Source organism: Leopardus geoffroyi, chromosome D3, assembly GCF_018350155.1.
Source record: "Leopardus geoffroyi isolate Oge1 chromosome D3, O.geoffroyi_Oge1_pat1.0, whole genome shotgun sequence".
Classification (NCBI taxonomy): Eukaryota; Metazoa; Chordata; class Mammalia; order Carnivora; family Felidae; genus Leopardus; species Leopardus geoffroyi.
In genome coordinates, this window is record NC_059339.1 from 92,163,601 (window position 1) to 92,190,756 (window position 27,156).

At 43.8% G+C, this 27,156-nt stretch overlaps 1 protein-coding gene across 11 annotated transcripts in view; it reads left to right on the forward strand.

Annotated features, from left to right (window-relative positions):
• ZNF236 (zinc finger protein 236) overlaps positions 1 to 27,156 on the forward strand; it is a 108,160-nt gene that overhangs the window by 43,170 nt on the left and 37,834 nt on the right. For 10 of the 11 annotated variants that reach the window (XR_006707516.1, XM_045457766.1, XM_045457767.1 and 7 more), the window contains 8 exons: positions 4,995 to 5,267; positions 6,525 to 6,728; positions 17,717 to 17,858; positions 18,745 to 19,005; positions 21,873 to 22,132; positions 23,280 to 23,378; positions 23,838 to 23,989; positions 25,449 to 25,552. Coding sequence is in view for 10 of the 11 variants with exons in the window: in XM_045457766.1 (XP_045313722.1) it covers positions 4,995 to 5,267; positions 6,525 to 6,728; positions 17,717 to 17,858; positions 18,745 to 19,005; positions 21,873 to 22,132; positions 23,280 to 23,378; positions 23,838 to 23,989; positions 25,449 to 25,552 (1,495 nt within the window). In the remaining variant the exon portion in view is untranslated. The remainder of the gene's footprint in view (positions 1 to 4,994; positions 5,268 to 6,524; positions 6,729 to 17,716; positions 17,859 to 18,744; positions 19,006 to 21,872; positions 22,133 to 23,279; positions 23,379 to 23,837; positions 23,990 to 25,448; positions 25,553 to 27,156) is intronic. The other variant, XM_045457771.1, reaches the window with a different exon arrangement.

Sequence of the window (27,156 nt, forward strand, 5' to 3'; positions counted from 1 at the left end):
CAGGCATCTTCCCGTCCCTCAGTTCTGCCTCCCCCCGCGGCACCCAGGTCCTCATCACCTTGTCACCCTCGTCCTCCACTGTGGCCTAGGCCGATGCCGGGGACACGGCTGGCCGCGTCCCCAGTAATTCCTCCGGTGTGGAAACCGATTCAGGAGTGAGGAGGACACCTCTAGGGTATGGTTTTCTTCATCCTGCTGAAAACCTCTCGTGGCACGTAGGCTTTCCATCACGTCCCCCTGTCTGCCTCAAGCTCTGCGTCTCGCGGACCCCGCGAGACCTCTCACGCTGTGGCCGTTGTGAGCTTTTAAGTTTCCAGAACTTCATACCCGGCTTTTGCTTCTTCTTTGCCTGGTAAATGTACCTCCAAAAACTGCCTTTCGAATGCAGACTTTTTTATTTGAAGATTTCATTTATGTTTTTTTTAAATAATCTCGACATGTTGGCCAATGTGGAGCTTGACGTATAATGCTGACACCCAGAGTCGCGTGCTCCGCCGCCGAGCCGGCCAGGCCCCCCTCCCCTCGCATGCGGACGTTTCTGAGTGTCGTGTCGTTCCTCCCCCCCCCCCCCCCCCCCCCCAGGGCGAGTCCACCCTGACGCAGGTCCCTGAGCTCTGCTGCACGTGCGTGCTCGAATCCCGCACCTGAGTCCCTCCACGAGCAGGGGTCTGCCTGCCGTGGTCGTTGGCATGTGGTGAGCACTCTCCTTGAAGTGGAGCTGGGAGGACAGAGTGCTCTGAGAGAATCGCTCTCAGATTCTAGAATTACACAGATGTCAACCTGTGCCTTGACTTTTCCACTTATTGGCACCTGACCTGGGGCAGGTTCGCTAACCTTCGTCTGTGAGATGGGGCGGTGGCAGAACGAAAGGGAGAGACCTGAGTGTGAGGAATAGTGCCTGACCCGGGATGACTGCTGCATGGAATGCACAAATTTAAAAATTATTTTTTAACTAGGTGAAACTTGCTCTTGCCACGTAATTCAAAAGATACAAAATGGTGTGCAGTGAAATGTCCCCTGTTCATTCTTGTCCTCCACATAACCCCTCTCCAGGGCAGCTGCTGTCCCTGGGGGTCTCTGTCTTTTAAACAAGTACAGGCATGTTATTATATAGTATGTATTGTATTGTTTTCCAGTATGTTGGGGGGCATACTGTGTGTGTGTGTGTGTGTGTGTGTGTAAAATCTATATATAATCTTTCTTGCAGTTTACTTTTTTCCACCTGATATTTTAGAAAATATCTAGAGATTGTTCCGTTTTATGGATAAATAATTATGTAGGTTACTTGCAATCTTGCAAATACAGGTGATAATAAATACAAATGTATTTAATACCCCTTCAAATACTTTAGTGTGTGTGTCCTAAGGTCAAGGATGCTGTCTTCTAGAACCAGAGTATAGACCTCAACATCAGGGTAGTGAAATTGATCCAGTCCACAGATCTTGTTCAAATTTCAGTATTTGTATCACTAATGTGCTTCATATCAAAAGAAAAAAACAATGGGGTAAATATTGCTGATTTTCCTTCCAGGGCTTTTGACGGTTTATACCCCCATCCACAGTGCATTGGGGTATCTGTCCATTTCCTCACAGCCTTTTGAAGGGATTGTTATCAAAATTTGGGGACCATTTTTACTCATCTGATAGATTAAAATGGTTTCTGAGTGTAGCTTTAATTTCATTTCTCTAATAAGGAGTAAAAAGGTTGAGCAACTTTTCATGTTGAAGAGCCACCTACGTTTTTTCATTAGCCTGACTTGATTTTTATTTGCCATGATACATTAAGGATGATGGTATTTTGAGAGCATATATTCTTTTCTAATTTGTTGTTTTGAATTAAAAGGGAGAAATATTTTCTGTACCCAAATTGGTCAGTGTTTCACACATTTTGGACTAATACAGTACTTAGGCTTCAACGTGGACATTATGGGAAATAACCTCTTTTATCCAACGCTTTCATACTTTCGATTTTTTTTAACGTTTATTTTTGAGAGAGAGAGAGCGAGCGAGCACGGGGGAGGGGCGGAGAGAGAGGGAGAGACACAGAATCCGAAGCAGGCTCCAGGCTCTGAGCTGTCAGCACAGAGCCCATTGCGGGGCTTGAACCCATGAACCGTGAGATCATGAGTTGAGCCCAAGTCGGATGCCCAACCGACTGAGCCACCCAGGCGCCCCTCATACTTTCATATTTTAAGCTGAATCTCTGACTCAATTTAATTTTTTGTTTTTAGATGGGCACCCCGCTGTCCAAACACCATTTATGGACTAAGTCCTGTTTTCTCCACTGAAACACCAGGATACCGTTCTGTTCGTTACCTTCCCAGACCTGTATGGGTCTTTTCTGGACTGTGTTCTGTGCACGAATCTGTCTTCTTGTTCATGTCTACTACTGGTACGCTTTCTTGCCTATGGGCCTAGTCCTTTCCTGCTACGCTTGACGGTGTGTTTTGAACGATTTTCCCATACTTACTTTTTCATGTGTACTTTAGACTTCTCTGCTAAAGCTCCAAAACTCTAGTTTTTAAAAAAGTCCTTTCGGTATTTATACGTAAGTGATTTAACCAGTGAGAATTGATGTCTTTATAACTTCTAGTCTTTGTACCAAAGAATAGGGTGTAGATTTCCATTTCTTCAGATCTTTTTGTATTTTTTCATTTTTTAGTGGCATTTTAAAATTTTCTTCTGGATTTTGCTTGTAGGTATGATGTTGATTTCCACGTATTAAAATGTGTGCCTCTTTCTGAGTTTTAGGTTTTTTAAGGCATTTAATCATATCATTTGTAAATCATGATTTTTACCTTTTCCTTTGTAGTTAGTTAATGCTGTATATTTCTGTATCTTACCTAATTTCACTGGCTTGTATCACTAGAACACAATAAATTCATGGCGGTGATAGCGGATTTTTTCTGGACTGTAATAGGATTGTTTTTAGTATTTTCCTATTAAATGAAAACATACTGACATATGTTTGTTCAGCTCTTCCTGTTTTCAGACGATTTTTTAGAAATTAAGACTAGATATTAAATTGTAGTAATTGCCTTTTCATCTTGAAGATGATTATAATGTATGTTTTTTCTTCTTAAATTTATTAATGTGTTTGAAGAGAAAAGCAGTTGTCCAGCACCAGGGAAAGTTGCCGCGTGGGAATGCACATCTGGTTTTCCAGACCTTTCAGTTGGTCAGAGGGTCGAAAATCTGGATTTAATATTTTAGTAGTAGCACGTGGGCCAAACAAAGCCCATGCAGGCCACGTGTGGAGACTGCTGCAAGGCCGCCAGTTTGTAATTTCTGTTCTAGTCCGTTCCTGGAAATAATTAGAACCTGGTGACAGTTGAATGTTCTGTCATCTTAGATAGTTAAAGGTACAGTTTTCATTCTTGCCTGGATGAAAACCTGATGGGGAGGGTTCCCAAGTTTATTAGCTCATAGATACTCTAGTTCTGTCGCCTTTTTATACCTTGGCTTTTTTAATTTATCATAAGATCTTTAGGTAATTACTGCACTTACATGAATTAATTTTTACCTATTGGTTTTAAACAGCCTTAAGTTTCAGACTTCCTTAATGTAAACAGTGTCACCATAAAATAAATGCTCTCTCCCATTTTTGAAGCCACTTCCCTTATTTTCTCTTCTTTTCCCTGTGGTTTGCGTGTGTTCCTGACTTGACCTAGTTTCTGTTGCGTCACTGTTTTTAGAAAAATGTAAGTTTTTTTCTTTTACCTAACCTTATTTCCTATGTTAGTCTTGCAAAGAGCATCGTCTTCAGGAAAATACATTTTCGCTCCTTGTAGATTCACTTGTACATAAGGAGAATTCCTTGCATTCACTAATAACAGAAGGAAACAAATTATTTTTTGTCTAATAAAGCTATGTCTGTAAAGACACAGTTAAATAAACGGTTAAAATTTCCTGATGAATTTTGTTAACCTGGCCAAAATCTTTCTAATTTTAGGTGGGTTCTTGACCTCACTGTAAATACCTATTTAATTTCAGATAAAGAAAGCTAATCAAAATTATAAAAGATAAAAAGTGGTTCTGCTGAATTTTGTTTTTAAAATTTTTATAATTTAGAAATCATTTTACTTATATTTCAGTAAACTCATGATTTTTCTTTGGGTGGGAATAGTTTTATTTATTTATTTATTTATTTATTTATTTATTTATTTATTTATTTAAATGTTTATTTATTTCTGAGACAGAGACAGAGCATGAGCCGGGGAGGAGCAGAGAGAGAGAGGGAGACACAGAATCCAAAGCAGGCTCTAGGCTCTGAGCTGTCCGCACAGAGCCCGACGTGGGGCTGGAACTCACAGGCCTTGAGATCATGACCTGAGCCGAAGTCAGACGCTCAACCGACTGAGCCGCCCAGGCGCCCCTGATGGGAATAGTTTTAAACCTGATTGAAAGTTGAACGATAATATTTAAAGTTACAAAATAGTCTTTTATATTTAGTCGTGAGCTATTTCTTTGTCATAAGTATTTATGAATGCCTTTTCATAGGGCAAGAATTCATGGTCTCCCAATTACTTGCGTGGGGATTACTTGTTTGTTATTCATGGTATCAGATGGGCCCAGACAGTGCTGTCTCCGCCTTCGTCTCCCCATATCCCGAGTTAACTTTGGAGTCGTTTGGTCACATGTGCTTTTATTCACATGTACAGTGGCCTGAGTTTGTACGCTGGCCTTTGGTTTATGTATATTACCTGTCCGGTTAGCCCTCTTCCCTCCCTCGGGCCATGATTTGTGTTCTCATGTGACTGTGAAGATTTTCTGCGGGATTCATAGTCTTCCGTCATTTCAGTGATGATGGAAATTTCACCTTTTTCCCTAACTGATCGTATATCTTCTGCTGTGGCAAAAAAAAGTAGATAGCTCTTTCATAGGTGCTCTGTTGTTTCGATCTAACCCCAGACGGTCAAGTGCCTTAACAGTGGGTAGAAAACACAAGGGCCAGACAGGCCGAGCTGGACTGGTTGTGTTTTCTTTCGGCCCCAGGTTCGATCCGCGAGGAGAACGGTGTCCGGTGGCACGTGTGTCCCTACTGCACCAAGGAGTTCCGGAAGCCGAGTGACCTGGTGCGCCACATCCGCATTCACACCCACGAGAAGCCCTTCAAGTGTCCGCAGTGTTTCCGGGCCTTTGCCGTAAAGAGCACCCTGACCGCGCACATCAAGACCCACACGGGCATCAAGGCGTTCAAGTGCCAGTACTGCATGAAGAGCTTCTCCACGTCGGGGAGCCTCAAAGTGCACATCCGCCTGCACACAGGTGCCCGGGGCTCGGGGCCTTCCCCTCCCGTCCCCTCCGATTCACGGGGCCTGCGGGCAACAGCCGAACACCCTTCCCAAGCCTCTGTGATCACCTTGGTAGGCTAGGCTGCAGGTATATGCTGGTCCACAGAGTGACGGGACTAGATGCCCACAGAGCCCGCGGCTGAATGAGGGAAGCACTAAGCACTAGCACTCGGAATGAACACAGGAGGCAAAGGGCCAAGAGAGGGGTGCTTGGGGGCCACCGCATGTAGAGGTGGAGGAGGTGGGCCTTTGTAAGGAGACGCCTGGGGGGCGGGGGGCGTTTGTGCTGAGGCCTGGGGCAGGGAGGCAAAGCCTGATGCCTCTTCACCCTTTCAGATGTTTTGTCGTCAGGATGAAGGCATGAAAACATTCATATTTAGGCTGTAATTTCGTTTAGGATCGTTTTGTTGTGATATATTCACAGATCATAAAATGGACTCTTATTGTACGGTGAACTGAGAATTCACTTTATTCAGAAATTGTGCAACCCGCCCAACTGTCTATTTTCAACGTTTTTATCATCCCGGCCCCACCGAAGAAACCCCATATCCGTTAGCAGGAACTTCTCCTGCCCACCTGGGGTTCCGGGGCTGAGCTGATCTGGTGGAGGAGTGTTTAAAAAAGCTGACATTTGTTGGTTTTGTTATGTGCCCTTCTTTGGAACCTCCGTTTTCGTTTACCGATAAAATTGTAAATGAAGGAATTTCCTTCAGGAAAGGGAATTGATAGTAGAGAATTGTGAAGAGGACATTATTACTGTCAGCAGCAGCAGCATTATTATTATTTACAATCACTGACAACTACCATTTACTGCTGTTTACTAAATGCTCGGAGCTGCTGAGTGCTAGTTAAACATGAGTCTCTACAATCCTGGCAGCCAGCCTGGAGGCAGACGTTGTTCCACGTTACAGATGATGATTTGAGAGAGAGCAGTCTTATTGCCCTGGAGTATTCCTAGGGACTGAATATTTGAGTATCTGAAGGTTTAAATGTTTTACAATGCGAGGATAGCAAATCTTTTTTACTTCCAATGATCTCAAGACATACCTTAACATCTATAGTATGCACTGTATGCAGACAGGGGAAAATAGCTGATGACATCCAGGAAATTGTACGCATGAAGCGAGAAACTATTCGAGTCAATATTAAACTACTAGAATTTTATGTTGGCATTAATTGTTGAGATGTATGTTCTTGAAATAATTCTGCCGCGTACTTTTATTTTTATTAGGAGTCAGACCTTTTGCTTGTCCTCACTGTGACAAAAAGTTTCGGACCTCAGGCCACAGGAAGACTCACATTGCTTCTCACTTTAAACACACGGAGCTAAGGAAGATGAGGCACCAGCGTAAACCGGCGAAGGTTCGAGTCGGCAAGACGAACGTTCCGGTCCCTGACATTCCTTTGCAAGAGCCGATTCTCATAACTGACGTAGGTAAGATTCTCTTCCCTCTTGCACCTTGCAGAGAGTGTATAAGTATTTTGTCTACACAGTGGTAGACCGATGGTTACAGGGAGACAGTGTTAGCATGCTGTTCATGAAGTGTTTGTGTAGCACTTGCTTTCCGGCCCGGTATGTTCCACAGTCAGGCTGAAAATCCTAGCTCTGTCTAAGCTACTGCCCAAATTGTGTTCTTGGTTAAGAAAGAAAGGATGTGTCCAGCTGGAGATACTAGCACGTAAGTCCTCACTGAAGACAAATTTCTGTCTCAGTGGAACCGTCAACGTGGACGAGGGTTCTTCATGTGAGATGCGCAGTCCGCTTTGTTACTTTCATCTTAAAATCCCTACGTGACAGGTCACGGGTTTTATATGGGCTGCTTTCATCTTTGGACTTAAGAAGGAAAACTGCTAGCGTTTAAGGCTTTTTTTTTCCAGGCTCAATGTTATTAAGGTTAAACTATGATTTTATTATCTAGAAACACTGCTTATGAGAAAGTGCTAAACAAAATGAAAGAAACTGCATTAAATTCTGGGATAAAACTTATATTTTTATACAGTTTCTGTGTTTTATTAGGTCTTAAGCAAGATAATCCAGTCCATGAACAAAATTAACATCAAAGTATAGTTTAATATAAATAAAGGTCATATGGTATAAAGGGAGATATTTTAGATTAATATGAATTACGGTTTGCTAATAAGATGATCAGTAATCATGAATTTTTTTTAAAGTTTATTTTTTTGAGAGAGAGAGAGAGAGAGAGAGAGAGAACGAACATGAGCAGGGGAGGGGCAGAGAGAGAACCCCAAGCAGGCTCTGCACTGTTAGTGTGGAGCCTGATGCAGGGCTCGAACTCACGAACTGTGAGATCATGAACTGAGTGGAAACCAAGAGTCAGACACTTAACAAACTGAGCCATCCAGGCACTCTTCAACAATCATGAATCTAAAGAAAAAAAAATCATGAATCTTTATTTAGGAGCATAGCATCACATAAATAAACCAAAAACAATTAGAAGAAAGGAGAAATATTCAAATTGTATAGTGAAAATTCCTCAATTAGATCAATTTAAACGGTGAAACGGAAGCAGATTTGAAGTACACATATATATAAAAAGGGTTATTTAATAGCTTCATAGAATCTTTTACTCTATAATACTCTTTGAAACATGCACGGAATTGAAGTTGGTCAAATCTAGGATAAGGAAGAATTTCAAATTTTCAAAAGTAGATACTGTACAGGACACAATCTTTGATTGTAACTCAATGAAAACATAACAGAACAAAGCTAAATGTGTTAGCTGTAGTTCAGATAGCTAACACATTTGAAAATTTAGATGAAATGGATCTTTTCTAGAATCATGTTCTTCTATCATGATTGACTCTAGAAGAAATGGAAAACCCCAAAACAGACAAAAGATAGAAGGTCGTCATCCTTCCCAGAGTATCATTCTCTGTTGATTTTATGTGTGTGTTGTACTGAGCTTCCTGGAAACTATAATTCTTAGGGTATTAATTGTTGAAACCCTAGAAACTGACAAAGCTCCCATGGAGGTTAGAATGCCTTGATGTTTTTGTCCACTTTTGGTAGCTCACAAAGCAAAACAACACACTAATTTAATGTGTATCTGATCTTCATAATCTATAGGTTCTCAATGGTTTGTGCCATTCCTGAAATGAGGAAAGTCTCTGAAAGTCAGGACAGATTCAACATTTGTTTAGTGGCCCTAGAATTTTCCTTCATGCTTTCAGAGTTACCCTCAAATTACCAGTTTTTTTTTTTTTCAGGTTGCCATTAATAAAATTAAACATCTGTGGGTTTCTTGACTTTAACTTTCTAAACCCGTAGTTAAACTACAGTCCTGATACTCCAGACTTTTTCCCAGGTTAAAACGGGTACATTTTACTTGTTGGTTTCACAGATAGCTGGGAAACCAAACTTAGGTCAAATTAGTGGAAGCAGAATTCTCCTTTGGTCCAGGCTGAGTGAGACACACGAGGGAAATGATTCATATAGAGAGGGCTTCACGTTATAGAAGGTAAAATATTGTAAATAATTATTTACAATGCTTAACGTCATTGTCATTTATATTTGTGTCTGTCTCTTCTTTCAGACTCTGAGCTCCTCAGGGGCTCTGTAGAAAAGATGTGACTTTAATAACCTTCTGGGGACAGATTTTGATAAAAATGTGACAGAGAGGGTTTTAGCACAGATTAGTTACAGTTATTTGATTTCATTGAGAGACGAGCTGTTCTAGTTTAGCCAAGTTACTTAAAACACAATATGTCACTTAGGCTAAGACTGTCACTTCAGAAAGTTAGAATGCATTAAAACTACCATAGCAAGTAATTTAGTCTGCATATTAAGGAAGCACAGTTGGTGGTATGGTATTATACGGTCAGAAAAACTTTGAGAGCTGTATAGGAACTTGAAAATCGTCATTCAAAACTTCTCTACATTCTTCATTTGTACAGATATAAAAACTAAGCTCTAGAAAGAGTTATGATGTTGCTTTTACATTATACAACTAGTTTGTACTCATGGTAGAACTAGAATTCTGGATCTTCTGGCTTGTAGACCAGGGTGGTGGTCAGTAAAGTTCCCTTCCTCTGCACATCCATTACCATTGCACTCCCAGGCACAAAAGTATGGGAGAGCACACCATGATTTTCAAGGAGTCATTGTATCTTGGTATCAAGCACCAGTAATTTTTACTGAACTTGAATGTTGTGAACTTTATTGTGTGTCAGGGATTGTATTTCACTAGACATGCTCTCTTGTACTCTAAATGTTTTTTCTTCGAATTCAAAAACTAAATTTTAAATACAATAATGTGTAGACTAAGGAGGTATTGGAGTCATAAGGCAAGCATGATATTCAGAGGGAGCTCATTATTACCATCATAAAAAGCTGAGAGAGATCATTGCCACCAGACCTTCTTATAAGAAACGCCGAAGGGATTTCTTTGAATGGAGGCAAAAGAACAGTAATTAACATCATAAAAACATAAAAAGATAGCATGAGTCTCACTGGTAATGGTAAATATGTAGTCATAGTTAGATTCTGCATTACAACAATAGTGGTGCACACTTTACTTACAACTCTGGTTTAAAAGTTAAAAAAAAAAGGTGGTAAAAATAACCATAACTATAGGCATTTGCAGTTACATAGTATAGAAAAAACATAAATTTTATCAGCAGTAACCTAAAATGTGAGGGGGAAGAGAAGTAAAAGTGTAAAATTTGTGGATTCTATTGAAGTTATTATCTGTTTAAAACAGTATGTTGTAAGTTTAAGATAGTCTGTGTAAGCCTCATAGTAACCACAAGGGAAAATCCTACAGTAATCCCACAAAAGAAGATGGTAAAGAAATTAAAACATACTGAGGTATCAAAACACAAAAGCAGGATAAGAAAACAAGGAACATAGGATTCAGAAAACAATTAACCAAATGGCATTAGTAAGTCCTTACCTATCAATGATTACTTTAAATGTAAATGGATTAAATCCTCTAATCCAAGGACACAGAATGGCTAAAGGGAGAACAAAACAAGATTCAGTGATATGCTGCCCAGGAGAAGCTCAGGTTATCTGTGAAGATAACACATAGAGAGTGAAGGGGTAGAAAAAGACATTTCAAAAATAGTAACTGAAAAAAGCAGGAGTAGCTCCACTTGTATCAGACAAAATGGACTTTAAGGTAGAAATGGTAAAGAAAAAAAAGACAAAGGAGGTCATTATATAATGATAAAGGGGTCAGTCCATCAAGAAGATATAACAATTGTAAATATTTCTATGCCCAACATGGGAGCACCCAAGTATATAAAAGCAGAAACAGCTAATGGGAGAGATAAACAGTAATACAGTAATAGTTGAGGACTTCAGTACTCCACTCTCAACAATGAACAGATCATTCAGATGGAGAATCAATAAGGAAACAGCACATTTGAACAACACTACACACCAAATGGACCTAACAGGCAAATACAGAACATTCTAACCAACAACAGCAGAATACCCATTCTTCTCAAGCACACATCAGACATTTTCTAGGGTAGACCATACGTTAGGCCACAAAAAAAAGCCTTAGCAAATTCAAGAAGATTGAAATCATACCAGGTGTCTTCTGTGATCACAGTGGTGTGAATCTAGAAATCAGTGAGGGAAACTGGAAAATTCACAGACACATGGAAATACTATCCTGAACAACCAGTGGATCAAAGAAGAAACTAAGGAGGAAATAAAAAGAGTCTCTTAAGACAAGTGAATATGGAAACACAATGTACCAGAATTAATAGGATGCAGCAAAAGCAGCTCTTAGAGGGAAATTCATGGCAGTAAACACCAAATTAAGAAGCAACAAAAATCCCAAATAAACAACACCTTAAGGATCCTACACCTTAAGGAACTAGAAAAAGAACAACAAACTGAGCCCAAAGTTAACAGAAGGGAAAAAGTAGTAAAGATTAGAGCAGAAGTAAATAGAGAACATAAAACAATAGAACATATTAATGAAACTAAGAGTTGGTTCTTTGAAAAGGTAAACAAAATTGAGAAAACCTTTGCTAGACTAACAAAGGTAGAATGAGAGCATCCCAATCAACAAAATTATAAATGGAAAGGAAAACATTACAACTGATACCACAGAAATACAAAGGATCCGAAGAGGCTACCATGAACAATTAAATGCCAACCAACTGGACAATCTAGAAGAAATAGAGTAATTCTTAGAAATATACAACTTACCAAGACTGAATCAGGAAGAAATAGGAAGTCTGAATAGACCAATGACCAGTAAGGACGTTGAATTAATAATCAGAAGTCTCTCAATATAAAAAGCCCAGGACCAGATGGTTTCACTGGTGAATTTTACCGAACATTTAAAGAAGAATTAATACCAACCCTTCTCAAACTGTTCCAAAAAATCAAAGAGGAAGGACATTCCCCAAACTCATTTTACAAGGCCAACATTATCCTTAAACCAAAAGCAGAAAAGGACACTACTAGAAAAGAAAACTACCCAATATCCCTAATTAATATAAATGTAAAAATTCTCAATACAATACTGCTAAACCAAATTCAGAGGCACATTAAAAGAATTATTTACCACGATTAAGTGGGATTTATCACAGTGATGCAAGGATGGTTCAACAAGTGCAAATTAATCAGTGTGATATGTTACATTAATAGAATAAAAGAAAATAGTCATATGATTCCAGTAGACACAGAAAAAGCATCTGAAAAAATTCAGCATCCATTCATGATAAAGAATTTTAACAAAATAGGAGTAGAAGGAACATAACTCAATGTAATAAAGGCTACAAGACTACAGCTAACAATATACTAAATGGTAAAAGGTTGAAGTCTTTTTCTCTAAGATCAAAACAAGACAAGCGTGCCCATTCTCACTGCTCTTATTCAACAGAGTATTGGAAGTCCTAGTTAGATCAATAGCATCAAAAACAGTAAAATACTTAGGAATAAATTTAACCAAGGAGGTAAAAGGTCTCTACTCTGAAAACTACAAGACACTGATGAAAGAAGCTGAAGAAGACACAAATAAATAGAAAAGTGTTCTATGGATTGGAAGAATTAATACTGTTAAAGTGCCAATACTACCAAAACCATCTATGGATTCAGTGCAATCCCGTCAAGATTCTAATGGTGTTTTTTTACGGAAGTAGAAGAATTGGTAAGGAGCCACAAAGGACCTGATTAGCCATGGAAATCATGAGAAAGACGAATAGAGCAGAAGACCTCACACTTCCTGATTTCAAGTTATACTGTAAAGCTGTAGTCATGGTTATAGTGTGGTACTGGCATAAAAACCAGTAGACCAATAGAATAAAATTGAGGGCCCAGACACAAATCCAAGTGTATGTGGTTAACTGATACTTGACAAGGGAGCCAAGAACACTCAATGGAGAAAAGATGCTGTCTTCAATAAATGTGCTGGGATAACTGAATATTCACATGGAAGGAATGAAACTAGACCTTTATCTTATATCACTTACAGAAATTAACTGAAAATGGGTTAAATACATAAATGTAATACTTGAAACCATAAAAGTTCTAGAATAAAACCTAGGAACAAAGCTCCTTGATGTGGGTCTTGGTAATGATGTTTTGGATATGATGCCTAAAGCACAAGCAGCAAAATAAAAAGTAAGTGGGACCACATCAAACTAAAAAGTTTCTGTACAGCAAAAGAAACCATCAGTAAAGTGAAAAGATAGCCTATGGAATGCAAAAAAAAAAAAAAAAAAAAGTTTGCAATCAGTGTATCTGATAAAATGCTAATATCCAAAATAAATAGAGAACTCCTAACTGAATGGCAAAATGATAAATAAATAAATAAATAAATCTAAAAAAAATTTTAAAAAGTGGGTAACGGACCTGAATAGACTTTTCTCCAAAGAAGATAGTCAAAAGGCTGACAGTTACGTGAGAAGATGCTCGACATCGCTAGTCATTAGGATACGCAAAGTAAAAGCACGGTGAACGATGCCTGTGGGACAACAAATGCTGGTGTGGATGTGGAGAAAAGGCAGACTTTGTGCACTGTTGGTGGGACTGCTAATGGGTACAACTGCTGTGGAAAACAGTAAGGAGGATCCTCAGAAGATTAAGAATAGAACTGCCGTATGATCCAGCAGCTCTCCTTCTGCGTCCATCTCCAAAGGGAATGAAAATACTAACTCAAAAAGATAGCCACACCCCCATGTCCACAGCACAAGTATTTTCAGTAGCCAAGAGATGAGAACAACCTAAGTGTCCATTGATGGACAGGTGGGTAAGAACATTATGGACTATTATTCAGACATAAACGATGGGGAAATCCTACCATTTGTGGCAACGTGCACAGACGTTGGAGGCATTTTTTTGCCAAGTGAGACAAGTCTGAGAAAGACAGATACCATATGATCTTACTTATGTGTGGAATCCAAAAGGAAGAAAAAACAAAAACAGATGCATAGAACAAGAGGTCAAACTAGTGTTTATCAGAAGAGGGGAGTGGGGGACAGGGAACGTTGGGGGAAGGGGGTCAAAAGGCACACACTTCCAGCTGTGAGATAAATATACAACAGCGATGAGAAGGCCGCCGTGGTGACTACAGCTAGCGCTGCCGTGTGATGTGCAGGACGGTTGTGAAGAGTAGGTCCTGAGAGCTCTCATCACAGGTAGAACTGTTTTCTTTTTCCTTTCTTTTCTTTTTGTTGTATCTTTATGAGAGGATGGGTGTTAGCCGAGCCCACCGCAGTAACCACGTCACAATACGTGTCAGACCGTCCTGCTGTCTGCCTTCCTCTGTGGCGATGTGTGCCTTTTACTTCTCAGCTTCTCAATAAAGCTAGGGGGGAAGAAAAAAAGGAAAAGCGATTCTGGTCTATAGTTTCTTCTCAGTTTTCAACTCAGAGATACGTCTATTTTTTTAGAAGTCACTATTTTCCCCCATACGTGACGACGTGTATGTGTGTGTATAAGTGTAATGTCCCCATTTTTTCATTTTGTGTAGCACAGATGTTTGAAATACCTTTTCTTTGAAAGGGAGCCGGGCTTTGGTTATCTTTTATTTAATTTATTTTTTTATTAAGTTTATTTTGAGAGAGCGAGCCCAAGTGGGGAAGGGCAAAGAGAGGGAGAGAGAGAATCCCAAGCAGACTCTGCACCGTCCGTGCAGTGTCCGATGCTGGGGCTCGATCCCGTGAATCGTGAGATCACGCCCTGAGCCAAAATCACGACTCAGACACTTAACCGACTGAGCCACCCAGGCACCCCCTGGTTATCTTTTATTTTAAACCTCAGGGGTGTAATGATTGATCTTCCAAGTTTATATTCATGTTTTAATTATATTGATATTAGAGCATTTATCTTGCTTTTTAAAACACATTCGTCTCACCTCAAATATCAAGTTCATTTTATATGGTGTGCATTATCTATAATAATGTTATGTTTGTCATCATGTTGCAGTATTTGCATTCGCTTACTGTTTATAACGTGTGAAAGCTCTTCTAAGGCTTAAATGTATTTCCTGAAATACTGTAGCAAGATAAAACTTTTTCTCCTGTTACTACAGGAGGAATTTTAGGAAGTTTTAAGCACATGTCCAGTTTGTTTTTGAGACACGTTAATCAACTAGAATTTATTCGTGCCTTTGAGAAGAGTAGTTTACTTAATATATGTATATATGTATATATGTGTGTATATATAGGAAATTTATGTATGTTTAATTCTCCCTTAATTTTTTTTTCGAAGATTGAGACCTTATAATTAGTCTAACTTTGTAACAGGAGTTTATGTTTGTAAAATTATAGGTGAAACTGCCTTAATAGCTCACAGTAGGGAGCCCCCTCCCCCCACACACTTGCAAAGGACTCAGGATCATTTAGGGGTCTGTTTCTCAAGACATGTGCCTGGACACCACCCCAGAGGTTGTCATTCCATGCGTGTTGGGGAAATGACTAAGGCAAAGAGTTGTATAGACTGGATTGTTCCTTGCAGCACTGTGACAGTATACAGTTAGGGCAATAGAGATACTCACCAAAAGTGTGTGATATGCACTGGACACACTGACCCAGGGGAGTTCCTTGCAGAGGATGATGAGGATGTCCTGGGTACTGACCTGGAAAGGTGGCAAATACGGAGTTGAAGTATAACCAGAACAGGGTGTATGGCCGATCCCACTTGCGTTTGTGTATAACAGACCCTTTTGTTAGAACACACGCTGTTAATTATGATTATCTCTGAGAGTGGATTCTTTCACTTTTCTCTTAACGAGCTTCCTAATTACCGGAGAGGGGGCCAGAGGACTTGCAGAGTACACAGGAGCGCATCAGCGAGGGGTTGGATACAGGACTCTGCTCATGGAGTCGCAGGCAGGTCGGGAAGGAATGATGGCAGACCAGGAGGCAGCACTGGGCCAGGGCTCAGGGCGAGGGCTCCTTGTCAGAGAAGCAGCAGTCACTAGGAGTGAGGGTGCCAGCTTCAGGGGACTCACTCTTGAAGGTAGGCTCAATGTCATGGAAAAGAAATGAGGCACTAAACATTGTGTGAAGTCGTTTACGGTGGAGGACATAGGTTCCAGAAGCCCCAGGAGAGGGTTGGGTGGGGAGCCACGGGGGGCTGAGGGGTTCCCGCAGAGGTAGGTGGCTGGGGTGGGGCTTGTACGATCTTGGTTTGGATTTGTGTGTGTGCTTCTTTCCTTCAGTCCCTGGTTTTCTCGACACTGCGGGGGGAGCATTAATTTCTTTGGTCACAATCCCTGTCCTCCTTGGCAGGTGACTGTCACGGGCTCGGGGCTATGTCCGTGACCATGGCACAGGTCCTGGGCTTCCGCTGCAGCCAGTGGAAGGGGGGAAGAGACCGGGAGCCAGAGGGACTGGAGGGAGGGTGGGCGGCCGGGTGGAGCTGCCAGAGCCAGCGGGCGGAAGGCACGCCGAGCGGTGCTGATCCAGAACTCGGTAGCAAGCCACGGAAGGCCTGTGAGCACGTCGTGTTTTTCAGTAACCAGGTCTTTCTGTTGGGGACCGGAGAAGGTTGAGCAGAACCGCGATTTGATGGAGGCGTCGTCGCGGCATATGTCTCCGTGGGATTCGGTCTGTGGGTCCTGGGGGAGGCGACTCCAGCTGTTTTGAGTGGGAGCCGAGTCCCCAGGACAAAGCCGGGGAGCGTGGAACAGCGTTGCAGCTTCCAGAGAGAGAGAGTGACTCTGAATGGCACTGATACGGCTCTGCTGGTCCCAAACACTCGTGAACTGGGACAAGTTTGGGCAGTTTTAGGTTTGTGCTGTGTCGATTAAACACAGGTCACGGGGAGGGTGCCGAGTTCTCTTTGAAAAACAGGTGGGCTTCTGGCGCAGGCATCAGGAGGTACAGGTCCCTTTCCTGAGTCTGATATGGGAATGACGTGACTTGCTGAGCCTCTGAATTCTCCCCAGCTTTGCTTTTTCCTCCGCTGAGATTGGAGGCAGTGGGAATGAAGAAGGGGAAATAGGTCTCTGAGGCCGTGGGGACGTAGAGCCCCAGGATGGCAAAGGACTGAACGAGACCGGGGAGGGAGTTCTCAAAAATTCTGAACTCCTGGCCCCATGTGACTGGGGGGATTGTCGTTCACGTGCAACAAGGAGAGTTGGGAGGGAGAAGTAGGTTTTAGGGCAGAGAACTGAGCTGTGGTCTGGAGTGTCCAGGAAAGCCATGGTGTCCTGAGAGGTGCCTGCCAAGAATCCTCACACGGCAGTTAGTGGCCCAGGATCCTGACCGGCAGCCGTGTGGCCCTGGGGCAGGAGGGGGCGCCTGGGCAGAGCGACGGTGAGGTCTCCCTCTTAACGTTCCAGGTGAATCGGAAGCGATCGAAAAGGCTCAAATGCGTGTTTGTCCTGAATTGCGTACTTCGCTCAATGGCTTGATCAAGACCTAAGTTTCACAGTCAACCTAAGGGGGTTCTTTATTTATTGAAAGTCGGTAAAACCTGGAATACTTCAGTTACCAGTTTTCCTATTCACAGATAACCCTTTAATAGCATTTCTATAAAAATAGACTTTTTTTTTTTAGAACAGAAGATCACGTTAGAGTCATTTGTGTTTTGAGTTTATTGTCGTCCTTGGGGTACAGTCTTTATACCGAACAAATAAGGGATTCAGAGTCCTGGTTAACCTACAGTTTGGATACGGTTATTTTGATTCCATGCCAGCAAATGTAGGAATGCATTAAAAATTGGCTCTAGAACCAGAGGAAGGAACTGCAATGTACGTATATCCCTTGTGTTGGAAAATACCTGTCTTATGTTAACTTTATAAGTGTTTCCCAGTTTTTTAAAATAGCCAGTTTCTAACACAATTAAAATAGCATTTAGCTGCAACACTGGAAATCTAGATCTTAACTCCTTCAAATTTTCATCTTTTGGGGAAAACAGCTGCCTTTTGACATTTAACTTTTTTAGTAGCATTAACGGTGAATTATTCCTGATTTTCTTTTGGTTTGTAGGTCTTATCCAGCCCATTCCAAGAAACCAGTTTTTTCAAAGTTATTTTAATAACAATTTTGTAAACGAAGCAGACAGACCGTACAAGTGTTTTTACTGTCATCGTGCATATAAAAAGTCTTGCCACCTTAAACAGCACATCAGGTAAGGTGATGTCTACCCAGAGATGGGAGATGTAGCTTAATTGCAGTGATTCGGTGAGCGGGTAGCTTGTACAAATAGGAAGGACGGTAGTGTTTGTTTTTGGGATTCGAAAATGTCACATTTGACCCCACAGTATTTATTGGTGACTGATATATTTTTTTTTTATGTTTATTTATTTTTGAGAGAGAGTGTCAGCATGAGTGGGGGAGGGGCAGAGAGAGAGAGAGGGAGACACAGAATCCGAAGCAGGCTCCAGGCTCTGAGTTGCCAGTGCAGAGTCCGATGCGGGGCTCGAACTCACGAACCGTGAGATCATGACCTGAACTGAAGGCCGACCGACACTTAACCAACTGAGACACCCAGGCGCCCCCGGTGACCGATATGTTCATTCATTAGTGTTTTGACTAGACTATTCTACCCAGAAACTGTCACCGCATTTTATTTGCCCTATTATATGTCAGCATTTGCGATTTCTAGGACGTGTCAAACAAGTACTGGGTTTGTTGAGTTACAGTGAGGTACTGTAACGGTTTTCCAGATTCATTCATCAGAGTTTAGATGAATGCTTGGTGCTAGCAACAGTGAAAAGAAAGCAGAGACTTGGTCGCGAGAGATGGTGAAATGTCATGAAAACGTTGAGAACTTTGAGGCGGACTTGCCATAGACCTTTGTCTCCGCCGTGCGCCGCTGTGTGGCTCAGGCAAGTCCCTCGAGCTCTGAATCTCCGGCGCTCTCGCTGGTAGAATGTCCAGAAGGGTGTCCCCACTGCTGAGCCTTCCGCCGCCGTGGTGCTCAATGAAACGGTGGACACGTGTGCTCTAGTCTAACGTACGAAGCATTGTAACGTTGTAAGACGCTCATTCACTAACATTTTTATTCTTTTTAGATCACATACAGGTGAAAAGCCTTTTAAATGTTCTCAGTGTGGAAGAGGCTTTGTTTCTGCGGGAGTGCTCAAAGCACACGTCCGCACGCACACTGGAGTCAAGTCTTTCAAGTGTCTGATATGTAACGGGGCTTTCACTACTGGCGGTAGCCTACGGCGACACATGGGTATCCACAATGACCTTCGTCCCTATATGTGTCCCTATTGCCAGAAAACGTTTAAGACCTCGCTAAATTGCAAAAAGCACATGAAAACCCATAGGTAGGTGTGATTCTGATGGTCCTTTTTTAGTTATCTGTAATTCCCAGATGGGGGTGCAGAGTGGTTTTGAGAAATAATGGTCTTTGTTTCCTGTTTTATTACTTCTAGCTGAGGTGTATGGACTAGATAAACTTTTATGTCATCGTCTAAGAGCCACACGCTCAAAACATTCGCTCTTTTGTTTTTTTTTTTTGTTTTTTTTTTTTTTTTTCAACGTTTATTTATTTTTGGGACAGAGAGAGACAGAGCATGAACGGGGGAGGGGCAGAGAGAGAGGGAGACACAGAATCGGAAGCAGGCTCCAGGCTCTGAGCCATCGGCCCAGAGCCTGACGCGGGGCTCGAACTCACGGACCGCGAGATCGTGACCTGGCTGAAGTCGGACGCTTAACCGACTGCGCCACCCAGGCGCCCCGCTCTTTTGTTTTTAATGTAATATCGAAGTGGTGTCTGTTGGGCTAAAGGCTTTGTAAATTCTCTCCAAACAGTCAGCAGTCGCCCAAGTGCGGGGTAGACTGTGCCTGGTACAATCAGGTGGTGAAGAGGGCAAAAAAGAAAGTGGTAGTCACACGCCCTGTGATTTCCCGGCACATCGTTAGTGTCTCCGAACGCTCATCGCTCTGTGTTGTTGACTTGAAAAGAAAGTGTGTTTTAGCGATCACACAAACCCGTCATTAAAGCTCGCTGACGTTTGTATCTGATTCGAGGACTCTGTCATCTCCAGATGGAGGTGACCCGAGAAGCCCTCGCACCGGTGCATTTCTGGCTGTGTCTGGAGCTCATTCACTGGGATTTCTGTGAAGGCACAGTATTCTGTGTTGTACTGGGAAGGCTGCACAGGGTCACCACATCCCGGGATACTGTGACAGGAAGAGTTGCTAGGTCTGCCGTAAGAGAACATTAAAGCTTCTGCTCCCGAGTATTTCCTCTTCAGGCAGTATTTTAACCCAGATATCTCTGCCTGATCCTATCAACAAGGCCAAACCCCACGTGTTAGGATAAGCTACTTGGGAGAGGTAGTTGTTTGGTATTAGCCCTCTGGATGCCTCAGCACGTGGGACAAGGAAGAATGGTGTTTGATTTTGGCCCAGTTGTCACTTAGCTGCGAGGTTTCACTGCTTCTTGAGGCCATCCTAGGGCACGTGATGGTTGCTGGTGTCGACCAACCTTATGTCCGGTTTATATTTTCCTCCTTTTAGGGAGTAAATGATGTGCTTTGTGTGCACTTGAACTGGGGGACTGGTGGCCACGGAGGTTCAGGGCTCTGTGCTCCCTGGCTGCTGTGCGGGTGTGCCTGGGAGCAGCGTGTGCTAACAGGGTAGAGCTTGGGTTCGACCTGGCCTGGGGGCAGGCGGATAATACTTTTTCTCCGTCAAGAACTCAGGCCTTTTCAAGTCTGTGCACTTGCCACAGTAGCGTGGGGGTCCACGTCCGAGGCCTTGTTTATGGACTCGACGGCCAGTAGTAGAATTTCTGGGAAGTAGGTCAGCTGTTTTTAGCTGGGTCACCTCTCTTAGGTGGAGTGTCGTATCGGCCACTGCTTGTCACGGGTTATGCTGTGGGACACCTGCCACAGTTACTTGAGATGAATGTGTGACTTTGAGGTGACAGCCTGGAGACTGGTAGGTCTGTGGTGGGGCAGAGCTGGGTGTCGTCTTACAGATTGGATGTGTCTGAACCCACCTGCAGGCAGCCCGTAGCTCCGGTGTTTCATCCCTTTGTTTGAAGTGGTGGGAATTCCTAAAATGCCGTACACAGTTATTTTAAAAGTAAGTGTAAAAGGCGAAAGTATAGAAAGTAGCCAAGGTCAGAAGTTACATGCAAGATGCACTTCCGTCCTCTGGGGAGTGACGGCAGAGCCATACGTGACTGTCACGGGCTCCCCACAGTCCCCAGCGTTGTAAAGCTGTGACCGTGCATATTTCATACTTGTCTGTCTTACTACATTTTGTTTCCCCTTCTCAGTGAAAGTAGTTTGGAAGTGACTGGTTTTGATATTAGAAAATGAAGCAGGTAGAGTTTGTTTGGAGCGAAGCATGGAATTCCCAGGAGGCGGGTTCATGCGATTCTGGAACCAGACAGATGGTGGAGTGTATGTGGGTGTGACCCTGGTGTCTTAGAGGGGAGCAGACTGTTCTTGTCCTAGATGTTGTCCACCTGTTAGCCAGGTAGTCGTTTCAGCTGGGATTTTACATTCTTTGATGCACTCACCGAATGCCGTATTCATTTCTATCTTTGAAAGCAAATTGTTGACCTTGGTGGAAACGTACCGGGTATACTTAGAGTACGTAAAAGCAGCACTAACGTGAATACGGGTTCTGCAGAAATACGGAGCAGCCACGTACATACCTCGTAGTCCGTGCCGTGTCACGCATGGGTCCCTGGAAGATGTCTGTGTCCCCAGACTGTGGGGCCAGCAGGCCACGGCACTCGGGCCCTCTTCTGTACCCCGCATTTGTCTATGATACTGAAATCTGTCCGTTAAAGGTGCTATCTTGTTTCGTTCGGTTCTTTTTCTGAACACTTGAACTCCTTGCAGAGTCTGCACTAGGACAGTTTTACTGTGAAACGTATGGTATCTTTTAAACTCTTTTTTAAGACGTTACCTATTCTGGTGCATGTTCTGCTCTCTCCTCTTTGCTGCCTTCATATCCCTATAACCTGTGAAAGCACTTAGAGCCCGGGGAACGTGATTTTTTTTCTCCGGAACTCCTACTAGTGTTTAATTTGAGCTGGATCGCCGCCATGGCTTCAAGATGAAGTCGTTCTTTTAAATGTTGTTAGTAAGTGACCGACCGCACAGCGGTCCTTTGCGCCAGCGGTTCTCAGCGGCCCCTGACCCCGCGGCCTCTCGTTGCTGTTCTGAAGGTACGAGCTCGCCCAGCAGCTCCAGCAGCACCAGCAGCATCAGCCAGCCGCCCCCCTGGACGACAGCACCGGGGACCAGCAGAGCGTGCACGCCCCGACGCACGTGCAGGTGGACATCGAGAGTGAGGAGCTGCGGCGGGCGGCCGCGGACACCACCAACCCCGAGGCCATGCTGGACCTGGAGCCACAGCAGGTCGTGCGCACGGAGGACGCGGGGCTCGGCCAGCCGTTGACACACCAGCCTCTGGAAGCGGACGAAGGCAAATATTCCAGAAGTCCTAACGTTTACAATCACCCGTACGGTTTTTGCAGCCGTTCACACTCCCTCCAGTCTCGGTTGGGGTCTCTGATCTCTGAGTTTTCGGATCCCAGTTTGTGCCGTGTGCGAGCCTGAGAGGGTCTGCTGGGATCCCGAATTCCAGAGATAGGACCCTTCACACACACTCCTCTTGTAGGCACTTTTAGCCCTTCGTGTGTCGAGAAGGGCCTGCGTGCTCAGGAAGTGTACATCTTTGTGACCTCTAGTATTGTGTAATGGCGCCCTGAGCATCTGACTCACGGAATGGTATGGCTCTGTGAATTGTCGCGCATCCGCAAGCCGGTAGGCCCCGGACCCAGCGGGTTGCTTTCTTCATCAGCAGGGTCTTGCTGCAAACAGATGTCAGCTTAGCTGTAGACAGTGAGCTCGGTGACGTGGTTGGTTCGCGTCTGGCACAATTTCCTTGTCTTTCACGAGCGTAACAGACAGTTTGCTGGCCTGGTTACTGTTCCGTGTTACGGGGCTCCCAGATATATTTTGTCTGTGAGCACGATTTTGTGCTTTTTCTCCCCTGGGTTTCCTGGAACAATGCCCATCCAAAAATATACATTTTTTTAAATGTAATTTTTTTAAGTTTATTTATTTATTTTGAGAGAGACAGAGACAGTGCAAGTAGGGGAGGGGCAGAGAGAGAGGGAGAGAGAGAATCCCAAGCAGACTCTGTGCTGCTTCTGCAGAGCCCAGTGTGGAGCTCGAACTCATGAACTGTGAGATCCTGACCTGAGCCGAAACAAAGAATCGGATGCTTAACCGACTGAGCCACCCAGGGCCCCTGAAAAGGTTTTAAATAGTCATTGAATGTAATTGCATTTAGGATATTTTCCCTGTAGAAGAACGTCTACGTTTTAGGGTAAACTGTGCAGTGACATTCTGGAAGTACAAAGGTAATGCCTCAACTCTAGTATCTATCTGTCGTGTATTTTGTGTTGTGTATATATTTATACAGGTATATGTACTTCCTACTGTCTTTCCAAAAGAAGGAGGCTCATTTTTGAGAACTCACTAAAGTATCATTTTGGACGGATTGGTAGATCTGAAATGACTTCGGAGTTTACAACTTGCCCCTTGTGTTTGCATGTCTGCCTCAGATGGGTTCGTGGCCCCGCCGCCCGCCCTGCCAGGGCCCGTGGACCAGTTTGACGAACGGGCTCCAGCACAGTCCTTCGAACCGGCAGGCTTGTCGCAGGGTCAGTGAGCTGCACCCGGGTTGGGTTGTCTTCATAGCAGCCTTCGGTGTTCGTTTTAAGGCCCTTCCGAAGTTTATGATTTCAAACCGATAACTTTCTGCATGGATCGTGTGTGTGTGTGTGTGTATGTGTGCGCGCGCGCACGCGCGCACTGCGTGTGGCCGCTCAGTCGTCTGGAAGGCGCCTTAGTGACCATTCTGCACGTGGTTTGTAGCAGAGCAGTGGTGACTGAGTAGAAGGGGACTCTGGGGTGGCTGCGTAGACGGCTCTTGTGCTGGACGCAGCACCTGTTCTCAGAGCCTGCCGATGTCGGCTAATCCTCATTCTAGTTCAGAAGGTAGAAATGTCCCTTTAAACATCTTTATTTGTAAAACCGACTTTTTTTTTTTTTTCTTTTTACCTTCTTTGTGTGTGACCGGAGCATCTTTTGTAGGACTCGTGTTTTCTGATTTGTTTCAGGCTTCCCCGTGACGGACCCGTACGGTCAGCAGACCGCGTTCGCGCCCGTCCAGCAGCTGCAGGACTCGAGCACGCTGGAGTCTCAGGCCCTGTCCGCCAGCTTCCACCAGCAGAGCCTGCTCCCCGTGCCCGGCTCTGACGCCATGAATGTGGTGAGTGTGCGTGGCGTGCCCGGCGCCGGCGCCTTCAGGCTTCCCTGTAACCTCGTGGACATCGCTCACTTAGGAGGGCATGCTGACGTCTCATACCGACAGTGTCGCGTCGCCTGTGACGCCGAAACGTTCAGCATGAGCGTCTTCTCTTTGAAAACATTTAAACTTGGCTGAGAGATTTCAGTCCCGTGACGTGGGATTTTACAAAACTTTTTAGAACTCAGGGAAGTCAGTAACGTGTAATAACGGGAAGGATGTCATGTTGCGTTAGTGACAAGCTATGTGTTTTTATTTGCGGAATCTTACATCTCAGAATGGAAATACAAGGGATGCTGATGTCCTAAAAATAAATATTTGAATACATCATTTAAAAGTTTTACTCAGTCTGGGGCACCTGGGTGGCTCAGTCGGTTGAGCGTCCGGCCTCGGCTCAGGTCATGATCTTACAGTTTGTGGGTTCGAGCCCTGCGTCGGGCTCTGTGCCGATAGCACGGAGCCTGGAGCTGCTTCGGATTCGGTGTCTCCCTCTCTCTCTGTCCCTCCCCCACTCACGCCCTGTCCCTCTCTCAAAAATAAATAAACATAAAAAAAGTTAAAAAGAAAAGTTTTACTCAGTCTCATTGGAGACATTTAAAGTTTTGTTTTGCTTTTGATTTTTTCCACGTTTGGAAATTTTTCAATAGTGAAGGAAATGACCGGCCGATGAATGGTTCGCTTTCTGTGAAGGCTGCTCTTGAAAACAGCCGGAGCCACCGTGGGTAGCTTCTCCAGCTACCTGGACCCTCCAGGCCTGGACCCTCCAGGGAAAATTCAGAGCACTTCTTCAAAGCTTAGAAGGCCTGTGGTCCAAATGCTGCATCCGGGTAGGACCTGGGGAGTGGATGACATGCTGTCTCTCCCTGTGGTTCTGTGACAAGCGAGGCAGTGGGAGTTTATTCATTTTCAGTAACACGAGAGCGGATGAGTAATCTCTCATTAAGAATTATAAAAAATATGGAAAGATCAACAATTTCATTCTTGGCTAGCCTTTGTATCAAAGCAAATTAATAGAAAGTAAGTATTTACTAAAATTGATATGAATGATTTTGTTTTTTGAAAAACATTTTTTAATGTTTATTTTTGAGAAACAGAGCACGAGCGGGGGAGGGGCAGAGAGAGAGGTAGACACAGGATCTGAAGCAGGCTCCTGGCTGTCGGCACAGAGCCCGATGCGGGGCTCGAACTCATGAGCCGTGCATGGGATGTGTATGACCTGAGCTGAAGTCGAAGGCTTAATCGACTGAGCCACCCAGGCGCCCCTGAATGATTTTCATTATTAATCTAGCCAGATGATTATATGGAGCTACTTAGCGTTACTCCTTTGAATCTGCGTTTATAAATCTTATCCTTAGTTGTCGGTTGTTTTACATTTATGTATAGATACTCAGGTAGTCTGCTTTATACTTGTGCTAAATTTTAGACAACTCGTTTGATCCAAGAGTCGTCCCAAGAAGAACTGGAACTGCAGACCCCACGCCCCGAATTCCTGGAGGCCGGGGAGGACCAGGGCCGGCGCTCCTACAGGTAGCTGTCTGCACGGGGGGCCGGCGGACGCCAGTCCTGACCGCCGCTCGCCCAGCGCACGCGTCACCCTTCCCAGGGCCTTGTGATTTAACTCAACGACTCTGAACGGGCTCTGTTCTCATCCCATTTTATTGTAACTAAAGGATCAGAGACCAAAGAGATTAGCTTGCTTTCTACAGCTGGTTAGTGTTCGCCACCTGCCTGTGCGTTTCACCTGCCGTGCGGTGACTTCCTGTTACTGCCGAGAGCCACTGTTACCACGTTTTCAGAAAAACTTCAATTTGTTGGGTGTCTTTTTGTTCAGGGTTCTGTGCGTGCCGTATATATAACAGCCAAGGAGCACCGTGACCGCGGAGACTGCGTTTACATTCGCCTGTTCCTCATGCTTCCGTTCCCTTAGCCGTGTGTGCCGAGTGCCTACGGTGGCCGTGTGCTGTTCGGGACGCGTGCAGTGCCCTGCAGAGCGGGCAGGCCACAGCCCAGCTCCCACGGGATGGGAACGTTCACAGAGAACAAGATAGACATACTCGTATACAATTAAATAGGAGTATTGTCTTTGTAGAGATAGTCTTGGCTTTATAATATTTTAGTAATTTTATTATTTGCTGAAAATACTTTTGAAAGTCTAAATTTAAATTTTTCCCACAGCCATTTAACAACAAAAAATATTTTATAGTTACTCTTAAAAAATGGTGAGCTATCTTAAGTCAGTGGTCTTAATTGAGGATTTTGAAAATGGCTAAGATTTGCCAATGTCATTAAGCTATAATGTGTAATGTCACTCTCCCATTTCCATAGGTTTTGTTTTTCACACACAACCTCGAGTACCTTGAACTGGTGTTTTTATACAGGAGGTTTTTTACTTTTGGGAGCATATTATCCTGAGATCTTCACGAACTTGCAAATCCAACATGGTATTTGTGCAGTGGTTGCTAATTCGGGGATCTGAGATACACAGAGATGGGCCTCAGGACTTCTGAGACTCTCCTTCCGTTTTATTCATACTTTGATCTATTCAGTGGGTATTCACTTGCTCGTGTTTAAGTGGGATTTTGCATTGGTATTTTTAAGTGAGATTAATCTGATTGATGTTTTCTCATGATTCCTTTGTGACATGTGCTTGGTTTTCCAGGACTTGTGGCCTTGCATCATTTGTGCATTTATTCAGTGTTTATTAAGAACCCACTAGATTAGTGAGCAAGACAGAACAAAAGCTTCAGTCCTCAGGAGTTGACAATCTAGTGGGAAGAGATGATAGCAAGATGGGTGGGCGAGGTGCACAGCAGATGGGTGGTGGGTGCTGGGTGGCAGCCAGTGGGAGAGCAGGTGCTTCTGTCCTGGGACTGGTTGTAGATGCCATATCCATTCAGAAGGTGGGGTCTTCACGGGACCTCCAACAGGCAGAGGTGTGGGAGGAGGGGAGGGGCTGAGGACGGCCTCTGGGACTCTGACCTCAGAGCTGGGAGGGTGAAATCACTGCCCCTAGAAATGGGCCACCCCTGGGGGAGCAGGTATGGCACAAAGACCAGGACTTGGTTTCATGTCATCAGGGCTGGTAGATGAGGGGTGGCGTCATCAGGGCTGGTGTTGGGGAACAGGGGTGG